The 24630-nt window shown below is 48.5% G+C and overlaps 1 protein-coding gene across 1 annotated transcript in view; it reads left to right on the top strand.

Annotated features, from left to right (window-relative positions):
* Window positions 1-24630, top strand: part of CUL4A (cullin 4A) — a 408579-nt gene that overhangs the window by 159386 nt on the left and 224563 nt on the right. Inside the window, exons 7-9 of the mRNA XM_085622501.1 lie at window positions 5469-5558; window positions 6713-6795; window positions 9539-9606. Coding sequence (XP_085478627.1) covers window positions 5469-5558; window positions 6713-6795; window positions 9539-9606 — 241 coding nt within the window. The remainder of the gene's footprint in view (window positions 1-5468; window positions 5559-6712; window positions 6796-9538; window positions 9607-24630) is intronic.

Raw genomic sequence — 24630 nt, 5'->3', positions numbered from 1 at the left:
TTCATCAAGTTTCTAAAAACACAAGAACGTTGAGTGAAATTAGGTGTACAGAATGAATAACACAATTCTTAGTACTACATCCCACCATCTAATGAAATTTAGAGAAGTGATGTATGCAATAGATATACAATGAATAGGGCCACACCCATCGAGAGAAGCCCTCCATTTCTTGTTATAAATGCTGCAGTACAGTCTCAGATCATCAGCCAAAAAACCCTAAAAATCCTTTCCCTGATCTCTAGCCCTAAAGAGAATTCTTGTTTTGGTAGTATACTGAAAAGTAGAAATGCAGTAAAATCCAGAACTCTGATCTCCCTTCTGGCTGTATAGGCAGGTTCCTTCCACTTATTAGTTTAGAAGTTAATTGAAGGTGGCCAAGTCAGTGATTTGGGGTTTCTTGTATGTAAACATCTCTAGCATGACATGCAATAATCTTTTTGATCCATATTTTTTTGTATTTCATAAGGCTGCAATAGAGTCCAAGATTTCTAAATAGGAGAGGGCCAAATACACTTAGCACTGGGGTCACTGCAAGAGAGTAAACTGACCTAATTAATTGACAATTTGTCTTCAAGGTAAGTTCCAGGTTTATTTTTGTTGCCTCTTTACCATGCTCCTTGAAATTGACAATAGCCTTACAAAAACACCTTTTGTGTGCTTCTGTTGTGACTTTTCTCATAAACATGTCATTTAGAATTATTGTTATCATGTAGTCAGTCTTCATTATCAGCTGTCATCCAGCATTGTGCTTCTGCAGTCAGTTTGACAGTGATCCTGATAGATGCAAGCTGAAATCATATAAGGGTTATGCTTCCAAATGTATTAACCATCATCCACATTTTGAACAAAGAATTCCTTCCAGAATTTTAATAAAATAATTTCCAAGGTATGCAGTTAAATGCTTTGGGGTTCTGTTTCCTCTTCATGTTGATGTTGGCATGAGCTATAGTGCAGAGCGCAAACTGAATTACTTCCTGAAGCTTGATAAGTATTGATATGCAGTAGTAACACGCTGACAGATTTACCACTATAAAAACCTAGTAGTCAATGAAAATATAATTTTCTTGTGTACAATGAAGTGTAAAAACTACTTCTGATGGATACATCTGGCAGTGGATTCCTCACCTTGTGAATATCCCCTGCGCCAGCAACATTCGTAAACTTTTGTAGCTCTCCACGCCGATGATGTCACAGAAGCACGGCTCCGCTCGCGGCTCCGCTGATGTCACTGGATCCATAAGAGGACCTCGTCGGCGTGATGACGTCAGTTCCCTTTTTTCCGCGCCGTCGACACTAACGGTTTTCTGGGACTCTCCGTAGCTTTGGCTAGTTACTTTGTGTTTCTGCTTGTGTTTCTCTTTTTTCTTGTTAAAGATGTCGACAAAGAAGTCCGGATTCAAGCCATGCAGGGAGTGCCGTAAGCACATGTCCATCACGGATCCGCACGAGGACTGTGTCTGGTGCCTGTTGTCGGATCACAACGTCGTGGGATGCTCCTGCTGTCGAAAGATGAGCGCTAAAGCCTTAAAAGAAAGAGAAGCCAAGTTGTTTATTGCAAGGAAAAAAGAGAAGAGAGGTAGAAGACAATCCAGGTCAAGGTCGAGGTCGGCATCGAAGTTGACGTCGGGGCATGCTTCTAAGTCCAAGAAGCATAAAAAGAAGAGGCATGGTTCTCGGCACCGTTCGGATAAAGAAGCGGCTCCGAGATAGACTTCCTCTACTCGACGTCGTAAGGACTTTGTGTCTCCCTCTCCTGTCTCTATTCCTGCTTCTCCTGTTTGCCTGACCTCGCCTGCGGCTTCACCGGAGCACGCTCCGGCTCCATCTCCGACACCGGCACATTTCCTGGCTCCAGTTGAAAAAGCTCCGGCTCCTGATGAGTCTTCGACTCCGCTGGCTCCACCGTTGGTGCCGATTGGCCCGAGTCCGGTTATGCCTCAGTCTGAGCCATATCCCCCCTTTTCAGGCCTGGGATAAGATCCTTTGTATTATTTGAATGCGATGTATATTGTCTTCACTAGAGCGATGTACCCCTCTGGAGCACCTTCGGGTCCCATGGGTCCTATGGCTTTCAATTTGGGGGTTCCTCAAGCCTATGCTCAGGCTCCATTTATGCCTTTTTGGGTCCTATGGCTTTCAATTTGGGGGTTCCTCAAGCCTATGCTCAGGCTCCATTTATGCCTTTTTTCCCGGCGACGCCGTCTTGGCATTTCCCGGCGCTGAGTACATTGACGCCTCTTCCATCTTCACCGGCTCCAGTTCGACCTCGTTCGACTCCGGCTGCTCCTCCGGATCCGTGTTCGGCTCCGGCATGGACTGGATGGTGTCGATCGGCTTGCAGGATGCGTATTTCCACATCCCCATCCTGAAGTCGCACAGGAAGTATATCCGTTTTACGGTAGGGTCGCAACATTATCAGTTTGCGGTCTTTCCGTTTGGTCTTACTACTGCACCTCGAGTCTTCACCAAGGTGATGGCAGTGGTGGCAGCCCATCTCAGAAGGTCGGGGATTCCAGTTTTTCCCTATCTGGACGACTGGCTCATCAAAGCGGAGTCGCCAAAGAAGGTGCTTCATCATCTGCAAGTTACAACCCAGCTGTTGTACAAATTGGGTTTCTCGATAAACATGCCCAAATCTCACCTGGTGCCCTCTCAGCGCAACCTGTTCATAGGGGCGGTACTGGACACTTTTGTGTGTCGAGCATTCCCACCTCCACAGAGGATTCTCGACATACAGGAAATGATTCCTTTGTTTTACAATGGAGCGGTCGTTCCAGTCCTGAAGGTCCTTTGTCTGCTCAGTCTGTTTGCTTCCTGCATTCTGTTGGTCAACCATGCACGCTGGCACATGAGGGCGCTCCAGTGGTGCCTCCGCAGGCAGTGGTATCAGCACAACCGAGATCTCAGGGAGTTAGTCACGATCTCCAGAGAAGCTGCAGCGGATCTGTCTTGGTGGAGCATGGAGGGCAATCTGTCTCAAGGAAAGCCCGTCCATCTACCGCCATCTGTGGCCACAGTGATAACGGATGCATCCACTTTAGGGTGGGGTGCTCATCTGGGGGATCTGGAGATCATGGGTCTTTGGTCTCTAGAGTAAAGGTTGCTTCACATCAACCTTTTGGAGTTGCGGGCGATACGTTTGGCACTCAAGGCCTTCCTCCCTTTCCTTCGCGGTTAGTCGGTTCAAGTCCTGACGGACAACACTACAGCGATGTGGTATGTCAACCAGCAGGGAGGAGTGGGGTCGCATTGTCTCTGCAGAGAGGCTCTGCGTCTCTGGTCCTGGGCTCAGGATCATCGGATTTGTCTGATGGCAAATCATCTGGCCGGAGTTCTGAACGTGCGTGCAGACAGTCTGCAATTCTCTGCCGACCACGAGTGGAGGCTCCAACCGGAGGTGGTTTGTCACATCTTTCGGAAGTGGGGAATTCCTCGGGTGGACCTGTTTGCCACTCACGAGAATGCTCATTGCCCGTCATTCTGCAGTCTCCAGTATCCGATGCAGGGGGCTTTGGGGGACGCGTTTCAGTTGAGATGGGACTCACAACTCCTTTACGCGTTTCCTCTCATACCCTTGATTCCTCGGGTCCTGAGGAAGATTCGCCAATACTGGGCCCAAGTCATATTGATCGCCCTGGATTGGCCAAGAAGGATGTGGTATACAGATCTTCTCCACCTTTCCTCGTGCCCTCCGCTTCATCTCCCTCTGAGGGCAGACCTCCTCTTGCAGTCGGAGGGGCAGGTTCTACACCCCCACCTCCAGAGCTTACACCTTCATGCCTGGAGATTGAACGGGGCAACCTGAATTATTTTTCTCTCACACCTGATGTAGTAGATGTAATATTGTCTGCCAGACGTCATTCCACTAAATCTATCTATTCTTATAGGTGGTCTAAATTTTTCTTTGGTGCGGTGAGAAGTCTATCGACCCTTTGAGGGCTCGTTTATCCAATATCCGTTTGCTCTTTCTCTTGCTCAGCAAGGCTTTGCTGTAGCTACTGTAAAGGGATATTTATCGGCTTTGTCGGCTTTCCTTTGCTGGCCGGATCAGCCGTCTTTGTTTAAGTCACCTATTGTATTACGATTTCTTAAGGGACTTTCCAATAAGTTTCCGCCTACTCCTTTTATTGTGCCTCAATGGGACTTAAATCTTGTCTTAACTTACCCGATGGGTTCTCCTTTCGAGCCCTTGCACAAGTGTCTCTTGAGGCTGTTGTCTTTTAAAACGGTCTTTCTCATTGCCATTACCTCGGCAAGGAGGGTAAGTGAGCTTCAAGCTCTGAGTTCAAAACCCCCGTACTTGACTATTCATGCTGAAAGAATGGTACTCAGGACCAGGGCTGCCTTTCTGCCTAAGGTGGTAACTCCTTTCCATCTGGGGCAGTCCATTACCCTTCCTACCTTCTATCCTCCCCCCTCACCCTTCCAAGGAGGAGGAGCGGCTTCACCGCTTGGACCCTAAGAGGGCGGTGAGCTTTTACCTCGATAGGACTAAGGACTTTCGAGTGGACGACCAGCTCTTCATGGGCTTTGTTGGCTGCAGGAAAGGCAGAGCGGTGCACAAGCGCACCCTTTCCAGATGGATTATCTTGTGCATCAAGAGCTGTTACTCTGTGGCCGGTAAGGAACCTCCAGAGGGTATAAGTGCTCATTCCACCAGGGCAAAGTCTTCTACATCTGCCTTGTCTAGAGGTGTTCCTGTGGAGGACATTTGTAGGGCGGCAACTTGGGCCTCCCTTCACACTTTCGCGAAGCATTACTGCTTGGATTCCGAGGCGAGGAGGGATGGACACTTTGCTCATTCCGTCCTGAAGGACTTTTTGGTATAGAAGGGTGGACACCCTCTGGCGGGAGTGGGACTGCTGTGGGAATCTTTTCACAAGGTGAGGAATCCACTGGCAGATGTATCCATCAGAACAACAAGTTACTTACTTTCGGTAACGCTTTTTCTGGTGGATACAGTATCTGCCTGTGGATTCCTCACTGACCCACCCGCCTCCCCGTTGTCCACCCTTGTATACCTACAATAGTGATGATGTTTCAAAATTCATTTATTTCTGTCAAAGGAAGGGTGCTATTTATTTTGCCTTCCTGTATTATCTTCACACTGTATGTGGTGTTTTGTGTATTATGTACTGTATATACTGTATATATATATATTGCTGTCAGTCCGTCCGTGTGCCTCGAAGGCACGGAAAAAAGGGCGGAACTGACGTCATCACGCCAACAAGGTCCTCTTATGGATCCAGTGACGTCAGCGGAGCCGCGAGCGGAGCCGTGCTTCTGTGACGTCGTCCTCGTTGGCGTGGAGAGCTACAAAAAGTTTCAGAATGTTGCTGGCGCAGGAGATATTCACAAGGTGAGGAATCCACAGGCAGATACTGTATCCACCAGAAAAAGCGTTACCAAAGGCAAGTAACTTGTTCTTCTAGGAGCAAATGTTGATTTTTCATTTATATTTCCTATAGGTGTATAAAGAATGCTTTGAACAAAGATTCTTGGAGGAAACCGATCGATTGTACGCTGCAGAGGGCCAACGATTAATGCAAGAAAGAGAGGTACAGTATTTTCAAGGATTTCACATAAGCATAACATTGAGAGAAAGAACTCAGTATATTTAAAAAAGTTAAAGAATCTAGAAAACTTAGTAGAGGCAAAGTTTTGCATTTTTCAAGTCCGCAAGGTTTTTCCTGTTTAGAACACTTAACTGTCTCTTCTGTTGTTTTTTTTGTTTTTTTTTAAAAGGCTCCGACGGGTGTTTTTCACCTGATACCACCATTTATACTAGAGATAAAAATATTTGCATGCAAATTCAAGCGATTCATTAGTGTTTTTTTTTAAACCACTAAAAAGTGACATCTGTGCTTTGTGTATATTTTTAGTATTGTCCTGGTATCACTTTCAGAATTGAGCCAACTGAATTGGAGATGCAAGAAGAAACTTATCTGTGCTCTTCTAAATTGCATTTTTCCTGGCTGGTGAAGTAACAGAGTATTACAAGTGGTGGCAAGCAATAACTTGTTTCTGTATAGTGCTTCAACCTGCGCTCCTGCCTTATTTAAGCACTATAAATGACAGACGTTACTCTATCCAATTTATGGTACCCAATTTTCAGACCAAGAAGGAACCGAGAGGAACTTAGCTACTGTGCCGTATAGAATGGAGTTTAGCTGTTGTGCCTATTTATTCAGCATTTACTGTTATAGCGGTGGGCGCAGCATTGCATTGCCTAGCTAAAGAAAGTTACTCAATTTAAAGTGATCCAATAGAGTAGATCTTGTGTCCTATTTTAAACTATTTATTGTATAAGGCCCTTCAGATAAATCTCCAGTGCAATGTAAGCACGTTCTAATAGTTTTTCTTTCATCCATGCTGTTGTAAAATTCCAACATATGAAGTACATTTAAATCTTTTGTAGTGCACCACTGCCTTCTTAAAAGTTTTTTATAATGATGGCACTTAATATATTATCCATAGATGTTTAATTCCAGAAGGAACATAGCCTTTAATTATGCAGGGAGAAGTATAGTTGTTATGAAACCAGCCACATTATAAATTGGTGTGGATTGCCAGGGCACCTGTGACAAAAGGTTGTTTCCACTTTCATTGTTAACGGTGACCAAAATATTTGTAATATCTTTATTTGATTTCAAACAGAAACATCAAATACAGCAGATTACAGGACTTAAGTCTGAACTATTTTTTTCTCCAGGTTCCAGAGTATCTCCATCATGTAAACAAACGTTTGGAAGAAGAAGGTGATCGAGTAATGACCTATTTGGATCACAGCACACAGTGAGTGTAGACCAAATTTTCTCGGGCAGTGTCCTCAAATGATAAATTGCTACATTTCACAAAATCCCATGTAATATAACCTACATTTGGCGAGTTGTTGCTAAATAAGTGCCATTGTTGGTGTCTGCTTTACAGCACCGCCATAAAACAGTGCCAGTCATCTAAAAATGCCCTTCTTGCTAAGAAGGATGAGTGCCCAAATGGGAAGCTTTTATTTTGCCTGGAGACCCAAAAAATCCTTTTACCTCATCGAGAGTTGCAGAAGGGCGAGATAAAGAGAAAAGACCGGGAGGTGAAGAAAATGGCAACTAGTCATGTGAATAATTAGGCAGTGAATCCCAAAGAAAACGGAGGCCGATTTACAGCGGAACAGGAATGGAAAAATGTATATATTTCTTTGCACTTCGTGTTATAAGTGTTTTAAATAATTTCTAAAATTGCCTGCTTTGGTACTTATCAATTGACCATGCACTCATTCACCCAGAGTAAAAAAACTGTGTTTTCTTTTCACTTGTACTATACACATACTGCTGGTGATGTAAACACTACCAAGCTCAATCGATTTTCCAAAATTATTTTCTCATTTTTAATATTCATGAAATAGTTATATTAAAAATCCATAATATAATTCAATAATTACTCATTCTTCATTTCACCATTAGAATACTCAGCTTCTTTCAATTTACATGTTCTCCCAATGCATTCTGATACAGAAAAAGAATATCCTGTAAACATGAACAATCTGCAGTTTGACTACTAGCTACTCAGTGTTCAACCCCCTGCTATAATGGGGTAGTCATCCACTTCAGGAGTGATCAGTGACAGCCAGTGATTTTAAAAAACAATAACCAATTTTCAAAGATTAGGACCAAATAGATTTTCAGCGCATTTCATTTTCTGTTGTAAAATGTTGGACAATATATTTCCTATTTGATACAGGTTGTTTCTAGGGAGATATCCTTAACCACAACAGGACTGTAGATAAGAGGTAGCTATGAGCCGCAGAACAATTTGCCCTTATGGGGGAAATAATGACTTAGCAATGCAATTTTTCTTATTGTATTTGTTGGACTTGGCCCTCTGCAGTATCACCTCCTAATGTTTTTGCCTTCACCCCTCCTATTTTTGCTGAACTAGTTTTTGTTGGCCTTGGGACTCTGTGCACTTTATCACGCTAACTAGTCAGAAGTGCTTGTGTTCTCTATCTAAAACATTTTAAATTGGCTTACACCTAATTGGCATATTTAGTTTACTTATAAGTCCCTAGTAAAGGGGTATACCATATACACAGGGCCTGTAAATTAAATGCCAATAGCGGGTCTGCAGCACTTATTGTTCCACCCACATAAGTAGTCATTTAAAACATGTTCCAGGTTTGTCATTGTAGCCTGAATGCAGTTTAAAACTACCTATTCGACTTGGCAAAATAACCCATTTGCTAACTCTTCTTTTATTGCATCTGAGTAAGGTAGCCCTAGACATTGCAGGGGGCATTGCAATTAAAAGCTTGGATACATACTTCTAAGATTTACATGTGTTGGTAGAGAAAATCTAAAAAAAAATGTTTTTCACTACTGTGTCCCCTACCTCTCCCATATGATAACTGTGGGTTGCCTTATTGCATTCAATAAGTGCTAACATTTGATTGAGAGCAGGTAGAAAATGTATATTTGGTGCCTGAAAAATTGTAATATAAAATCCTCTTTAATGGTAAAGTCGGATTTTAAGTCACAATTTTGAAAATGCCACTTTTAGAAAGTAGTTTTTTTCATTGACCTGTTTGGTGACTGTTGCCTGTTCCTCAGTCACATGACTAGGTTTCATTGGCTGTTGGACTTGGTATATTCCTCCCATACAGCCACACAATAGAGAGATTAGGTGTGTCTGGATGGGCCATCACTGGTGGGATGGGGGGAGCTGGGCACAGCCCCACTTACAAGTCAGGCAGGAAATTCCAAGCACCTCAAAGGGTATTCTCTAGAAACTTCTCCTACTACAAAGGCACCAGGTATACAAAATAGGACCCTCTGTACCACTCTTCAGTGCGCTTTCAGGAGCTGAGGAAGGACTCTAAAAGGACTGCCTGCTGTTGTGGCTTGCTGTGTACTTCAGAAGACTGCTTAGCTACACCTGGAAGGACAGCTCTGAAAAATTTCTTCTAAGCCCGAAGCTAAGCGCAGGCCGGGCCCAATTCACTTCTCATATCCGACACTCGCTCGGCCATATCTTTCAACTTTGCCGCAATCTCACGCAACTAGATGTTCATGGTTGGTGCTTTGATCCTTTAGGAGCTAGTTTTTACCTTAAACTTTAAAAGTTCATACCTCCTGTTCTACTGATTGACTTTTTGTTGTCCAATAATTTAGGAAAATATACTCTATTTTTCTAAATTGGTGTGGGATTTTTCTTGTGTTTTCACTTTTACGTTTTGTGTGCTGCATTATTACTTTACACATTATCTCTAAGTTAAGCCTGACTGCTTTTTTTGCCAGCCTACTAGAGGGTTAAACACAAGTTAATTTAGTGATTTTTTTTGTGGTTTACCCTGACAGGGATTGTGGCTGTTGCTTGAGCAGGGCTTCCACCTCACTCAGCCAACAACCCAAATTCTCACATTACCCTACAATTAAACCTGAAATGTGAGCAGATAAAGCTAAATTGAAAGATGGTCTAAGTTACCATTCAGGGTGAACGTGTTTACCATCAGTAGATGTTCATGTGAACTCATTTCTGTCTCTCACAGGAAACCACTAATATTCCGTGTAGAAAAGCAGCTTTTGGGTGAACACCTAGCAGCAATTCTTCAGAAAGGTAACATTCATTTTTTAATATTGGCGCAAAATGCTTGTGAGCAAATAATATGTATAATTATATATATTTATTAGTACTTGATTTCAGTCTTCAAATAGTTGAATTATTTGAAGTAAAATAATCATCATGGCACAGTACATTTTCAAATTACGACTAACCAAGTCTCAAGACTTTTGCTTATCCATATAGAAATATTTTTTTTATTCAGTGCTTGCAAATGCATGGCCCGTGCTCTTTTATTTACCATTTTTTAGGTCTCGACTGAGCCAGCGCGCATGGGCTGCTCTGCGAGGCATTTTGTAAGGGCTTTTAAACTCTAAACACACGCTTGTAAGTGTGGTTTTTTTTCATCACCTGCAATAGGCCTTTGCGTGCATCTTTCTAAGAAAGACAGCACGCAATTGGTCCAAGGCGGGTGCATATCCCGCCTTCTCTGCCCCCTGGCCTAGGGTGCCCGGGAGCGAGCAGCAGCACAGCCGGGTGCCAGCTGCATACCGCGCGTTCCTGCAGTGCGCATGCACCACGCGTGTTTTTAAATTCCTTTTAGCGCGCGCGCACCACTCGCGGGCTTGTTCTCTGTTTCCTCTGACTCTGTTCTTCTCTGCCCCGCATTCCTCTGTCGCCAGTTGTCTGTGTTTTTCCTCCACCCCTCTAAAGCTGTCTGTTTTCTTTGTCTCCCTGAAGCTGTCTCTTTATTATTCTGTCACCACGCGCATGGAACCTCAAACAATTGATCCAGTACAGTACTTGCCTTTTATGTCTTTCTCAGTCCCTCTCTCTTCAGCTCTGCAGCAGACTGGAAGGAAATCTCCCGTTATATACAGCACCTCGTGTCTTAAAGCGTGCCTCACTACGCACTACATTAGTAGTATTTGTTTACAATGGAATTGAGCGCCTGTCCACCGGAGTCACATGGTGAAGTTAGGAGTGTTGTCATATGCTGATATTCATCGAAGCCGCAGCCTGAGAGGACCACAGGCCAGTTTTAGCTCTCCAAGTTGGTTGTGGCAGCTCACTCCAAGAGGGCTTTATCATTTGTTGAGATATGCACACTTACTCCTACCTGTTTCGACAGCGATGAATTGTGAACATTATTACAGAGGGTGTGAATAGAGAGCAAAAAACATGAGATAACTGTAGAAGGGAAGAGAAAGGAAGGGGGGGTTTAATTATTTATTTATTTTTTGGTGTTTTGTAAAGTGCTGCAATGTGACCTCGTGCTCATCTTCAGGCCGCTATGTCGTTTCATGGATAGTGTTCTGCTGAAGAGGTGACCAGTTTTCTCGTTAGTGGGCCAAACTAAGCATGAAGTGGGGCAGACTTCTTCTACCCCAGTCCTCATTCCTTTATTCCTCTGCAAAGGTCTGGTCAGGCTCACATCCCTTAGCTCCTTAAGTTATTGACCAAGGTTTCTGACAAGCCTTTTGGGTGATCGAACAGGTGAAAAAACGAATTTGCATGAAGGTCGAAGTAAGGGTGAACTAACAAGGTACCACTGATATCCGTGCCCATTTCCATAGTTCTGGTACTTGTTATACAGCTTTATGTGTTTACATTTATATTTGGAACTCTTTGAAGCTAATTCGGTCACCTGTGCTTCTGGTGAGGTGGAACATGTAATATGTTTCCATCAACCATCATCAGTGGCCCTTGCGCTCGCTCATCTGCTGTTCTCCACCGCCTGGCTGCCGGTCTTGTACTGGCGGTCGCCAGGACAGGCTCCAGGGTGCATTATTTCTGCTTATCGAGCTGCCAAGGATGAAGGGCCACATGCGATTACCCTTAACCAGCAGGCCCTGTCGATGGTCCTGATTATCAAGCGTGCAAATGTGGAAGCGTCTGGACTGTACCACTGCGCTGTGGGACACACAGTGATTGTCACCAATAGGAAGCCAGCATACCAACTATCAGGCAGCTTCTAGCCGCTGTCCCTGCTGGGCTCAGAGCCGGTCTCTGGCGTCACCTCGTGGCTCACTTCATGTCACTGCCTGCGTGAGTGGATTGTAATAGGGCGACTTCATTGCCATGCCAGTGCCAGGCAGTTCCTTTCTGCCGGCCATTGTTTACTGCATGTATTTTTTGCAGCTTCAAGAGTGCAGACTCTGCGTAGTGGCATTAAATGAGCTTTACGTGGGCAGCAGATTATGGTATACAAGGTCACATGGGGATAGAATGTTACTAGAGCCGCCGACTATGGAGCTGGAGAACCGGGTTCGAGTCTCGGCGTCTGCTCTGCATCTTGTGATTCTAGGCAAATCACTCAATCTTGCGGTGCCTACAAAAATAAAGCATTGGCATAGCCAATAGGACTCAACTTTGGGACCTTATAAGAGTTTAGATATGCAGCAGTTGATGTTGTTTCACCATGGATATTGTACTGCATAACTAAATACTTATAAGGTTCCAAAGGCGAGACCTATTGGCTATGCCAAGGCTTGTCTTAAATAGTTTTTAAAAAAATGTATCCGCCTGTTATGGTAAAATTGCACATCCTTCTTAATGTGTTATTCTTACCTCATAGAATTGGTGAGTAACAAACATATTTACTATGAAACAAAACAAATCTATTCAAATTCATATTAAGTGTAAGAAAATAAATGTTGTCTTGTCACAACATAACCTACCTGTTCTCACTACTCCCCATACTGTAACGTTCCCTTCCTAATTGTGAATAATCTCTCACCAAGTTAACTCCCTTATTACAACCTTCTGCGTTTGTCATAGTGTGCAACAACCCGTTTTATTGAGGACAATCAGTTCCTGTATATACTTAGGTCAATTTGCCAGGTTAAAAATGTTGGTGTTGCAAGTGTATCTCTCACTGGGTGCACACCAGCTAAGATGAATAAGATATTATTCACAGTGCAGTAGTATCAGTGAATCATAGTGACCGATGTGTCACTGTCTGAATACATTTGTATTTCCTATTTGTACAGCACAGATGGTCCTGACCGAGACGACGTTTTGGACCACCGGGTATAGGGGATAAAATGAGAATGGACCATAACTGGACATAAGCTGTAACCCGAATAGCCTATCTATGCCCTTTTAAAAAAAGAAACAAACTTGAACTATAAGGTGACAGCACCCTGCAGAACACTCCTAAGTTTTTCTTCATCTAGAGTCTAGATTTAATCCTAAACAACTTCTTCCATGTCTGACACATCGAAATAAGGCTTCTTCAGATACTGTAGAACCTGCGGGGAAAAAAATGCCGCATGTGGTGACCTACATGAGGACTGTCTTTACTGCATCTGAAAGAAACACGTTAGTTAGATTCCTCACCTTAGAATATCCCCAGGCGTCAGACTGGATCCGGAAGATTTTTCGTCAGCAATACCCCTTGCGCATCGCTAGGCGTCGTCTGCGGCTCCGCGTCAGTCGTCGGCGTCGTGCGCCGGAATGACGTCGTCGGATTACTTAGACGCGGCCTTTGCGCGCTGACGTCAGTTCTTCTTTTTTCCGCGCCAGTAAGCGCAGATCCGGGAGAGCTACCCCTTTAGTCACTTTTTGACTAACTTTTTCGATCCTTTTTGATCTTGTCTAACGACGCCGGTGCCGGTAGGATGCCTGGTTTTAAAGCCTGTGCTGACTGTAACCGCCTGATGTCGGTTACGGACCATCACCGCCGGTGCCTGTACTGCTTGGGCCTCGACCACGACGCGGAGTCGTGTTCGGACTGCAAGGCCCTGACCTCGAAGGCTAGACGGGAGCGGTCCCGTAAGCTTCTCGAGATTCGCCACTCGGCTCCGCGCGCCTCTCGATCCCGGTCCAGGAGGAGGTCCAAGGATCGGTCGCGGAGCCGCAGCCGACGTCACCATCGGTCGTCGGGATCCAAGTCTTCGGGTAAGTCGAAGCATTCTAAGAAGTCCAAGAGGCGACACCGCTCTTCGGACTCCCCTCGCCGGTCGCGCGACTCGGCCGAGGGTCAGGGTGGTTCCACCCCCGCGGCTCCGGCGGAACCGCAGGCGCCGCGCAAGTCCCCATACCCGCCGGTCCCTGGGACTGACGCGACGCCGGCGGAGGTCAGTGCCTTCCTCTCGGCCATGAGGAGCCTGGCCCCGCCGTCGACGCCCGCTGGCGCGCCTTCGGGCCCCGCGGACCCGACAGGGCTGCCTTGCCTGCCGGTGGCTCCGGCGCCGTCGACGGCTCCGGCCTCGATGCCGCAAGCGCCCGAGGGACCCGTTCCCGAGTCCCCGCCGACACCGGTCAACCTCGTCACACCTCCTCCGCCGGCGTCGACACCGGTACCACCGCCGACGCCGACTCCGCTCGACGTCGAGCCCCAGTTCAGTCCCACTCCGGGCCCCGCGCCGCTCCGGCGTCAATGGACGCCGCGTTCGGCGCCACTAGAGACACATTATGTCTACCGCCCGGCTCCGTACCTTCCTCCTGTATACCAGGAATCGGATGATGGAGACAACTGGGAGGGATCCGAGGATCCTATGGCCGCACAGGCTCAAATGTCACAGGACTGGGCAGATGAACTGGGGGAGGCCAGTGGCCTGGATACCTCTCCGGACACTGGATTCGTCTCTCCTCCGACTGTGGCTTCGGAGGAGGGCGCAGCTTTCTCTGTGGTGCTGCGCAAGGCGGCCGCAGCCCTTGGGCTCGAGCTGCCTGCCGTGGCTGTGAGGACTAACGTCCTCACTGAGGTGCTTCAGTCTGCAGCAAGCTCCACTGAGCCTCTGCTACAATTCAATGAGGCCCTCATTGACGTTCTGCAGGGCACCTGGTCCAAGCCCTCCACAGTCCCTCCTGTGGACAGGAACGTTGCCAGGCGCAACCGCCCTGCTCCGGGCGACCCCAGTTTTCTGTCCCAACACCCTACCCCCGAGAGCCTGGTTATCCAGGCCTCTACCTCCCAATCCTCCTTCCCGACCGCTCCGCCGGACTGGGATTCCAAGAGACTGGAACAGTTTGGCAAGAAGCTGTTCTCTTCCCTTAGTTTGGGCCTGCGGTCTTTAAACACCGCCTGTCTCTTGGACCGTTATTCCCACTCTCTGTGGGATACGGTGGAGGACGTGCTGCCCCTGTGTCCGGAGGAGGTCCAGACACGACTGACCCAGGCTCTGGCCGATGGGAGGGATGCAGCACGGCACGCTATCCGATGTGGGCTTGACACTACGGACTCGGTGGGTAGGGCAATTTCTACCACAGTGGCGCTTAGACGTCACGCCTGGCTGCGGTCCACGTCATTTTCGGGCGATGTCCAGAGCACTCTCATGGACATGCCCTTTGATGGCACTCGCCTTTTTGGCGAGAAAGCGGACAGTGCGCTGAACCGCTTTAAGGACTCCCGGGCTACGGCCAAGTCCTTGGGCCTCTTTCGCCCCTTTCGTGGCCAAGGAAAGGGTGCCTCCTCACGTGCGCCTAGCCACCAGCTGCAGAACCAACCTGTGCGCGGTCGCGGACGTGGTTTCCGCCGAGGCGGTTCTGGAGGACGACGAGGTCAGCCCACATCCACCCCGGCAGCATCCGCCTCAAAGCCTTCCTAGTCCGAGCTTTCAGGCCCATTCCACGCCAGTGGGCGGCAGAGTTCGCCATCACCTGCTCCACTGGCGGTCCATCACATCGGACAGGTGGGTGCTGCAAATCGTCCGAAGGGGCTACTCCCTCCCCTTCGAGACGACCCCTCCAGCCATGCCACCGCAGCACCACCGTATCTCGGGGGATCATTTGAATCTTCTCCACGAGGAAGTTTCGGCCCTCTTGGCCAAGGGGGCCGTCGAGCGCGTTCCGTGCCCAGAAGTAGGTCGTGGTTGTTATTCCCACTACTTCCTGGTTCCCAAGAAGGGCAAAGGGGGACTACGCCCTATCTTGGACCTCCGGAACGTCAATGCCTTCCTCCGGAAGGACAGGTTCAAGATGTTGACTTTGACTCAGGTTCTAGCTGCCCTAGACCCCGGAGACTGGATGGTTGCGTTGGACTTGCAGGACGCATACTTCCACATCCCCGTCCTGCCGGCCCACCGGCGTTACCTGCGGTTCACGGTGGGCCAAGAGCACTTTCAGTTTACCGTGCTCCCCTTCGGCCTCACCAGTGCCCCTCGGGTGTTCACGAAAGTGATGGCGGTGGTCGCAGCTCATCTGCGCAGATCAGGGGTTCCAGTCTTCCCCTATCTCGACGACTGGTTGTTGAAGGCGGGCTCGCCCCAGGCAGTCGTCTCCCACCTCCAGACTACGGCGGATCTCCTGCATTTGCTGGGATTTTCCATCAACGTGCCGAAGTCACACCTGAGTCTCTCTCAGAAGCTCCTCTTCATCGGAGCGGTTCTCGATTCGGTGCAGTTCCGGGTCTATCCACCGGAACAGTGGGTCCGGGATATTCAGGCCCTGATTCCCATCTTTCGGCCTCTATCCTGGGTTTCGGTCAGGCTAGTGTTGCGGCTTCTGGGGCTGATGGCCTCCTGCATCCTACTAGTGCATCACGCCAGGCGGCGCATGCGGGCTCTGCAGTGGGACCTGAAGTTTCAGTGGGCCCAGCATCACGGCAACCTGTCCGCCCATGTCTTGATCTCGGAGGGCACTGCACAGCAGTTGCAGTGGTGGCTCACGGACCGCGATTGGGTCAAGGGCAAGAGCCTCTCCCTTCCCCAACCGGAGCATGTCGTAGTGACGGATGCGTCCCTTCTGGGATGGGGTGGCCATATGGGAGAGGCGGAGATCAGAGGCCTCTGGTCTCCGGCGGAGTCTCGTCTCCACATCAACCTGTTGGAGTTGAGAGCGATCCGGCTTGCACTGAAAGCCTTCCTTCCCTCTGTCAAGGGAAGTGTCGTGCAGGTGTTCACGGACAACACCACCGCCATGTGGTATTGCAACAAACAGGGCGGGGTGGGGTCGTGGACCCTTTGTCGGGAGGCTCTGCGCCTCTGGACGTGGCTGGAACACCAGGGCGTCACCCTAGTGGTTCAACATCTGGCGGGCTCTCTGAACGCCAGAGCAGACGAACTCAGCCGCCGGTGCATGATGGATCACGAATGGCGTCTGAACTCCGAGGTGGCACAAGGTCTCTTTCAGCAGTGGGGAGAGCCTTGGTTAGATCTATTCGCCACCGAAGAGAACGCGCAATGTCAGCAGTTCTGCGCGTTGGAATTTCCAAGACGGCACTCGCTCGGCGACGCCTTTCGTCACGAGTGGAGTTGCGGTCTGTTGTATGCCTTTCCGCCTATACCACTTCTGCCCAGAGTGCTGAAGAAGATCAGGCGCGACCGGGCCCAAGTCATCTTGGTGGCTCCGGATTGGGCACGAAGGTACTGGTATCCCGAGCTACTCAGTATGTTGACCGATCCTCCGATACGTCTGCCCCTTCGGGAGGATCTTCTGTCGCAGCAGCAGGGGACGGTCTTCCACCCGAACCTGTCCAGCCTCCACCTCCATGCGTGGAGATTGAGCGGCGGCAGTTGATGCCATTTGACTTGCCTCCTGAAGTCTGTGATATCATTCTGGCAGCCAGGCGTCCCTCCACAAAGACGGTATACGCCTGCCGGTGGAACAAATTTGTGGCATGGTGCACAGCAAAGGCTGTGGATCCCCTTTCCGCCCCCCTTTCTGAGGTTCTACTGTTTCTTCTTTCTTTGGCCCGGCAGGGCTCTGCCCTGGGCACCCTGAAAGGTTATCTTGCTGCCATCTCTGCCTTCTTGCGGCTTCCTGATCAGCCTTCTCTTTTCAAGTCCCCTGTGGTTACACGCTTTCTAAAAGGCATTACTCACACGTTCCCTCCTGTTCCTTTTGTAATGCCTCAGTGGGACTTGAATCTTGTCTTGACATTCCTGATGTGCGCTCCCTTCGAGCCTCTTCACAATTGTCCTCTTCGTCTTCTGACTCTTAAGACTGCTTTTCTGGTAGCCATCACCTCGGCTAGACGGGTGAGTGAGCTCCAGGCTTTATCTTCAAAGCCTCCTTTTCTGTCTGTTCATCCGGACAAGGTTGTCCTTCGGCCTCGTCCCTCCTTTCTTCCGAAAGTGGTGACTCCATTTCATCTTGGGCAGTCTGTCACCTTGCCCACCTTCTTTCCGTCTCCGAATCCTTCCAAAGTGGAAGAGAGGCTCCACCGTCTGGACCCAAAACGTGCGCTCTCCTTTTATTTGGACCGCACAAAGCAGTTCCGGGTGGACGACCAACTTTTCGTTGGATAAGTGGGTGCTAAGAAGGGGAAAGCTGTGCACAAACGGACCATCTCTCGGTGGGTCGTTTTGTGCATCAAAATTTGTTACTCCTTGGCAAAAAAGGACCCTCCTGTTGGGCTGCGCGCCCATTCTACTCGGGCCACGGCGGCTACTACTGCTTTGGGACGAGGTGTCCCTTTGCAGGACATCTGTCAGGCGGCAACGTGGGCTTCGCTACACACGTTTGCCAGGCATTATTGCCTTGACAGCCAAGTCCGGAGGGATGGCTTCTTTGGCCGTTCTGTCCTCCAGGACTTTCTGGTGTGATCTTGGTTCGCAGACCCACCACCGGGGATGGTATTGCTTGGGTATCTATTCTAAGGTGAGGAATCTAACTAACGTGTTTCTTTCAGATGAACAAGTTACTTACCTTCGGTAACGATGTATCTGTAAGAAACATTAGTTAGTTAGATTCCTCACCGACCCACCCATCCTCCCCGTTCTGCGAACTGACATCTAGGGTTAAGGTTATCTTTTTCAGGCCCCTAGATTTTAATTTTTGGCACCAGTGTCGGTCTTTGCATGGCTCTGCGTTCCTGGCGCGGAAAGCTATGTACAAGAACTGACGTCAGCGCGCGAGGGCGGCGTCTAAGTACTCCGACGTCATTCCGGCGCACGACGCCGACGACGGACGCGGAGCCGCAGACGACGCCTAGCGACGCGCAAGGGGTATTGCTGACGAAAAATCTTCCGGATCCAGTCTGACGCCTGGGGATATTCTAAGGTGAGGAATCTAACTAACTAATGTTTCTTACAGATACATCGTTACCGAAGGTAAGTAACTTGTTCTTTATCCCCAGCACAATTTAAAGGAGTGTAAAATTTGCCACACTTTTGCCTCCAAATCCATGAAGGGCAGGGCAGGGAGGCTCCTTCTGTGGCTACAGAAGGCCAAAACTCAGAAATCCACCTCTTTTGAGGACGAAAGTGATACCTCTGTACGGTTTCGCAGGACAGCTAGATCCTCTGACCAAGGGACGTTTGAGGAGAGCAGGAAGGTCCTTAAATGTCATCAGATCACAGAACCCCTGAGAAAGGAGAAGGAGGATATCTCTACAGAGGCTACCTCCTGTGAACCCAGCAGACCATCTACCAAGGCTGGGCAACATCCACATACGACTTCTTCTGAACCGTTGTGACGAGGCACAAGACTCCTTTTAGAGCCCCATCGATGGCACCATCACCGTCAACAGCAATATCGTTGACGACGACGGTCACCACCCTCTCATCTACGAGAACGTCGGCAATGACATCCATCGATGCGCAGACCCGCCAACAAGAATTCTTTCATCGACAGAGGCACAGTTGACGCTACTGCTGCATGCACCGTCGACCCAGCCGATGGTGGATGTACCAGCGATGCCTAAACCCTCACTGCCGTGCCACTTGACACTATGCCGATGACCAGCACCTTGCCGATGTCATCGACGACCATAGAAATTACCAACATTTTAAAAACATCACTGAGACCTGAACTAACCTCTCCCAGCAAAGTCTGTCCTCTTTCTCCAAGTCACTTATTGGACCAGACGATGAGACCTTTTGGAGCAGCTCATAGCTCATCAGAGCTTCAAGTCCAACATCAGGATGTTGAAGAAGAAGAACAGTACTATTTTATGCCCCTTCTACTAGAATACATTATAAACATTACCAATACTTTGATGATTCTCAGCCCAGACAGGGTGACGCACAAGTACCCATGTCACTGTTTCAAGATCTGCAGGCCATTCTCAGGAACATCCAGTGGTTCCACCTCAGCCTACTGCTCCTGCTACTCCACGGCCCATTCCTTCACCTACTACGCCCAGGATGACGCCGGCTTCCAACATAGCAGCACCGCAAAGGAAAGACCCATCGGCTTCAGATGATGAACGGGAAGATGGTGAGATTCCGGAACCTCAGACTCTGCAAGATGATTGGGACGATTATGTTATCCCCACTCTGTCGCCTCTATCACCACAGCCAGTAGACTCTCCCCCAGAGGACATTGGGGTCTTTCATAGTTTAATGGACCGAGCTGCAACAAGGTTATACCTGCCAATTTCGGTCAAGCAGTCCGACTGCTTCCTATATGATTTTAAAGCGCTGGCATGGAAGTCAGTCGAATCTAACTCAATCATTGATTATGTCTGGGAGGAGGGGATTAAGATCATGAGGAACCCAGCTATGATGGCTGTGGCTCTGCTGCGGATTGACAAAAAATACAGGGCTCCAGAGGATCCCCCTCACAGGACATCCCAAACCAGGTTCTGTGATTTCGCAAGCGGCGCAATGTCACTCCAAAGATCCTTCCGCCCCACCTCTATGCCACCAGATAAAGAAGGCAAGAGGTTCTCCACCATGTCTGTCATCACCGTTCGTGCTGCCAATTTTCTGGCGATTCTGGGCCGCTACGATCAGCAGATGTGCTCGGATATCAGCGCCCTTATCGACTGACAGCAGGAGATCTGAAGCAAGAAAAATCTTGCAGGAAAGCGAGCACACTTCATCGGAAATAATAGATTGTACAATGGACATCGCCTCCGCTGGCTTTTGTCAACTAGCAGGGACAGCAGTCTTAAGATTTATTTTTAATTTTTTTATTTAAGAAGTTTTATATAGCGCTTGCCTGACCCGAGGGTATTGGAGCGCTTTACAACGGTTATAATGCAGGGAATCACAAAATACAGAATAGTGTAGGTCGATTAGTGGCGAGTTCGGTTATGGGGCTAGTGGGCATAGAGACGCAGCTGTGGGAGGAGTCTGTTTCCGCACTCTGGCTGCACCTATCGGATCCCTAGGGAGCGATCGAGGAACAGGGCTTTGAGCTGGCTTTTGAAATTAGCAAAAGAGGTAATAGTTCTGATGTGGGGGGGAAATAGAGTTCCAGATTTTGGGCGCGCTCCCGGCAAAGGATCGAGTCGCAGTTTTTTGTTTTCGAGTTTTTAGCGGGATGAGTAGAAGAGTTCGAGCTTCTGAGGTTCCTGGTCTGACCGGCTTTTTTGAGTTTGGCCGCCAAATATTCAGGTTTGCCGGTGTGCAAGGCTTTGTGTGTGAGGCAGGCTGTTCTGAAGCTAGCCCGCATTTCCACTGGGAGCCATTTAAGTTCTCTGAGTGCCGGAGAAATGTGATCACATTTCTTGATTCCGGTGACCATTCTGGCTGCCGCGTTGAGCGTTGTTTTGAGGGGGGCAAGATGAGATTTTGTTACTCCTGAGAGTACTGCATTTCCGTAGTCTAGTATTGACAACACCAGTGCTTGGGTGGCCTGTTTGAGATCATTGGGCGGGATGAAAGGTTTTATTTTGTTCAGTAGTTTTAGTTTGAGGAAGGCTATCTTGGCTGAGTTCTTGATGTGTGAGGTCATGTCCAGTTTCGGGTCTAGCGTGATACCCAAAGATTTGACGGAGTCGGCCAGGGTGAGGTTCCCATTGAGCGCATTGATGGCTTTTAGCCATTCAGCAATTTGGGGGTTCTCTTTGTTCGAGATGAGGAGAACTTCGGTTTTATCCGGATTTAGTTTAAGGTGGTTGCTAGACAGCCAGAGTTGGACGTCTGTCAGAATGTCGTTGAGTCTGTGGATGTCCTTGATGGAGGAGGATTCCAGGTAGATCTGCGTATCGTCTGCATAAAGATGGAAGCGGATTTTACCTTTTTTGAGTAGTTTGGTGAGGGGTTCCATGTAGATGTTGAAAAGTTGTGGAGAGCGCACTGAACCTTGCGGGACTCCCTTGTTGACTGGATGCAGATCGGATGAAAGTTTTTGATTTTGATTCTTTGGGTGCGGTTGTGTAAGAAGGAAGAGAACCATTCGAGGACCACCTCGCCGAGTCCGGCTCGTTCTTCGAGAGCCTTAATTAGGAGTTTGTGGTCTACCGTGTCGAAAACTGCTGATAGGTCTAGGAGGATGAGGAGGCAGCAATGGTCTGAGTCTAGTGATTTATGGATATAGTCGATGATGTTGAGGATCGTTGTTTCAGTGCTGCATCCTTTTCTGAAGCCAGACTGCTGGGAGTCAAGGAGGTCGATGTTTTCCAGGTGTTGGGTTAGTTGATGAAGTACGCATCTTTCTAGGATTTTGGACAGAAGAGGGAGGTTAGAGACTGGTCTGAAGTTGTTCAGATCCTTTATGTCAAGTCCGGATTTTTTCAGCAGTGGCGTAACTTGCCCTACTTTAAGGCAATCTGGCACAACTCCGTTTTTCAAGGAGCTGTTTATGACCGAGCACCAGTGCGGTGCTAGGGAGTTTCAGTTTTTGGTCAGTTGGGGGGGGTATTGGGTCCAGGGCGTGAGAAGAGGATTTGGAGGTGGAGATAAGTTTGACAAGCTCAGCTTCTTGATTGGGATGGAAGACTAGCCAGGATTTGTTAGGTGGTATGGGGGCATTATCAAGAGCCGGCACCATGCTGCTCTTTGTGGTGGGGGGGGGGTGCTGTTGGTGTCCAATGAAAGTTCCATCTTGGTGATCTTGTCATTAAGGAGATTGGCGAAGTTGTCGCAGAGTTCTTTGGACGCCTGAATTGAGGATGTCGCGGGCTTGAAGGTTTGTTGCCTGATAATGTTATAGAGCTCTTTAGGTCTATTTTTTGCACTGTCCAGCGCAGAGCGAAAAAACATGGATTTTTTGGTCTTGATATGATTGTTGTACTTCCTGCGGTCTGTTCTGAGTTGTTCGCAGAGGGTAGTTGAAGGATTATTCCTCCAGCGTCTTTCTGTGGCCCTTAGTAGTCTCATTTCGGAGTTGGTGTCAGTGTTGAACCATGATCTGGAAGGAGTGGCTCGGCTTTTTTTAGTTTCAAGGGGGCTAGTTGGTCAAGCATGGTCACCATATTTGCATTGTAGAGCGAAGTGAGTTCGGTTGTTGTGAGATGGTCGTTGGTGCTGGGTAGGAGCGAGTTAATCTAATCTTCAAGGGCGGTGAGGGGGATCTGGGTGAGGTTTCTGGCCCATTTGAGGGGTCTTGTACGGGCGGCTGAGAGAGCAATTTTTGGTTGAAATGGAATAGAATCATGTGATGGTCCGACCAGTCAACGGGGAGTATGTGGTAAATGGTAATTGCGTCATGCTGCGCGATAATGGCATCCAAGGTTGCTCCTTTATTGTGCGTTTCCTCTGGGTAGTGCTGAGATAAGTTATTGTCACTGAGAAGGTTGGATAGCCTTTGAATTAACGGGTTATTCGCTTAATTCCATCAAAGGTTTAGGTCACCAAGAATTAGGTTGTTAGCATCCCGAGTCCGCAGTGAGCAATCAGGTCGGACAGGTGCTCCCGGAATGCTGAGGTGTTGCCTGGAGGGTGATAAAGAAGGTGGCAGAGGAATGAAACATTGTCCTTAGTCTTGATATTGGTGGTAAGACATTCAAAGGTATTGTATTGCGAGAGTCCAGTTCCATGATGGCAATGTTGTCTCTGTGTATGATAGCTACACATCCCCTTTGTTGGTCTTTTCTATCTTTGTTGATAATGGAGAAACCTGTGGGTACAAGCATGTCGTAAGCATGGTGTGGAGAGGTCATTGAGCCATGTCTCCGTGATAAACGCAATATCTATGTCCTGCGTAAGGATGGCTTCTGCTAGCTCAGTTGCGTGCGTAGACGCTGATCTGCAGTTAATGAGCATGCAGTTGGTGGAGACCTCCTTTTCGGTGTGGATCTTTCTGGGGGGGCCCTAGGTACGGTGGTGAGGAAGGGTGGGTTTCTAGGGGGTTTCAGACGGAGGTTGTCTCTTCTGAAACCCGTGATCACATGGATCTTGGATTTGGGGGAGTCTGTAGGGGGGGGGGGGGTGGTATGTTAAGGCCAGATCAGTCGCTTCTTCTGGGGACATTACGGCTTTGTATATCATGGGTCTTAGTGTCAGGCTCTTGGTGTCCGTATTTGAGAGTCTCTGTAACCTGGGCGAGGGGGCTTTGGTCCTTCTGGTGTCCTGTGACGGGAACTCACTGGGTGTGGTGGTGAGTGTATGCTTCCCCAGGTGGGACAGGTTGTCCAGGGGTGAGTGCTGGGTCAAAGAGGATCGAAGCAAGTGGAGGTGGGTGCCGTTCGTGTAGATGGTCACAGACGTGTTCCCACCTCTTTCCGAGCGGTTGGGGAGTGAGGTCATCAGTTTGGAGCTAGGCGAGGTATTCGTGGTTTTTGAGATGTAAAGTTGTGTTCTGAGTGTGGCGTTCCAATTGTCGGGACTTTCAGTGTGGAAGATGAAATCCATCTTAATCTGCCCTTTGGAGGAGCAATGGTATGTGTCCGCGACTAGTGTTTTAGGGTGCTGTCTAATGAGTCTGTGTTTTAAGTTTCTTCTTGCTTTAACGGATAGGTTGGAGGGGAAGCTGATAGCGAAGGAGTTTACGCCATGAGGTTTCAGGTAGGTTGACAAGGAGTGGAAGGAGTCAATTGGTGCGCCCGGTGTCATTGTTGGGTTTCTTAGGAGGGGGGACCGTGAAACTAAGGAGGTGTCCTGGACGTTTGCAGTGTTTGGGCGATTCCGATAGGGGTGGAAAGTATCCCAGAGTAGACCAACAAGGGTCAGACATGGGGGCCAGAGGAGTGCTACAGAGCTCTTTGGTTTTTCGGGATATGCGAAGCTAGATTTCCCAGAGTTAGCTTATTTGTTGCTTGTCGGTCTGCGTCTATGGTTGCAAGGACTCCCAAGGGTCAACTGCCGGGTCCACTTTCAGAGTATCCTAACAGGGGTCAGACAGTGGGGCCGGTGGTGTGATGCACAGGATATCCTTATACGTTCAGTGACGAGGGGCGGCCGACTTGAGGTCAGTCCTGTGGGCAGGAGGCTGAAGGAAGTGCTGGTCTCAGTGAGACATGGTCTTCATCCCTTTCAGGCTGTGACAGCATGTAGGTGTTGCTGCCGTACGTTGGTATCACTT

Source organism: Triturus cristatus, chromosome 8 (assembly GCF_964204655.1).
Source record: "Triturus cristatus chromosome 8, aTriCri1.1, whole genome shotgun sequence".
NCBI classification, from domain to species: Eukaryota; Metazoa; Chordata; class Amphibia; order Caudata; family Salamandridae; genus Triturus; species Triturus cristatus.
The sequence above is the reverse complement of the archived record's forward strand: the minus strand, read 5'-3'. Positions and strand labels throughout refer to the sequence as shown.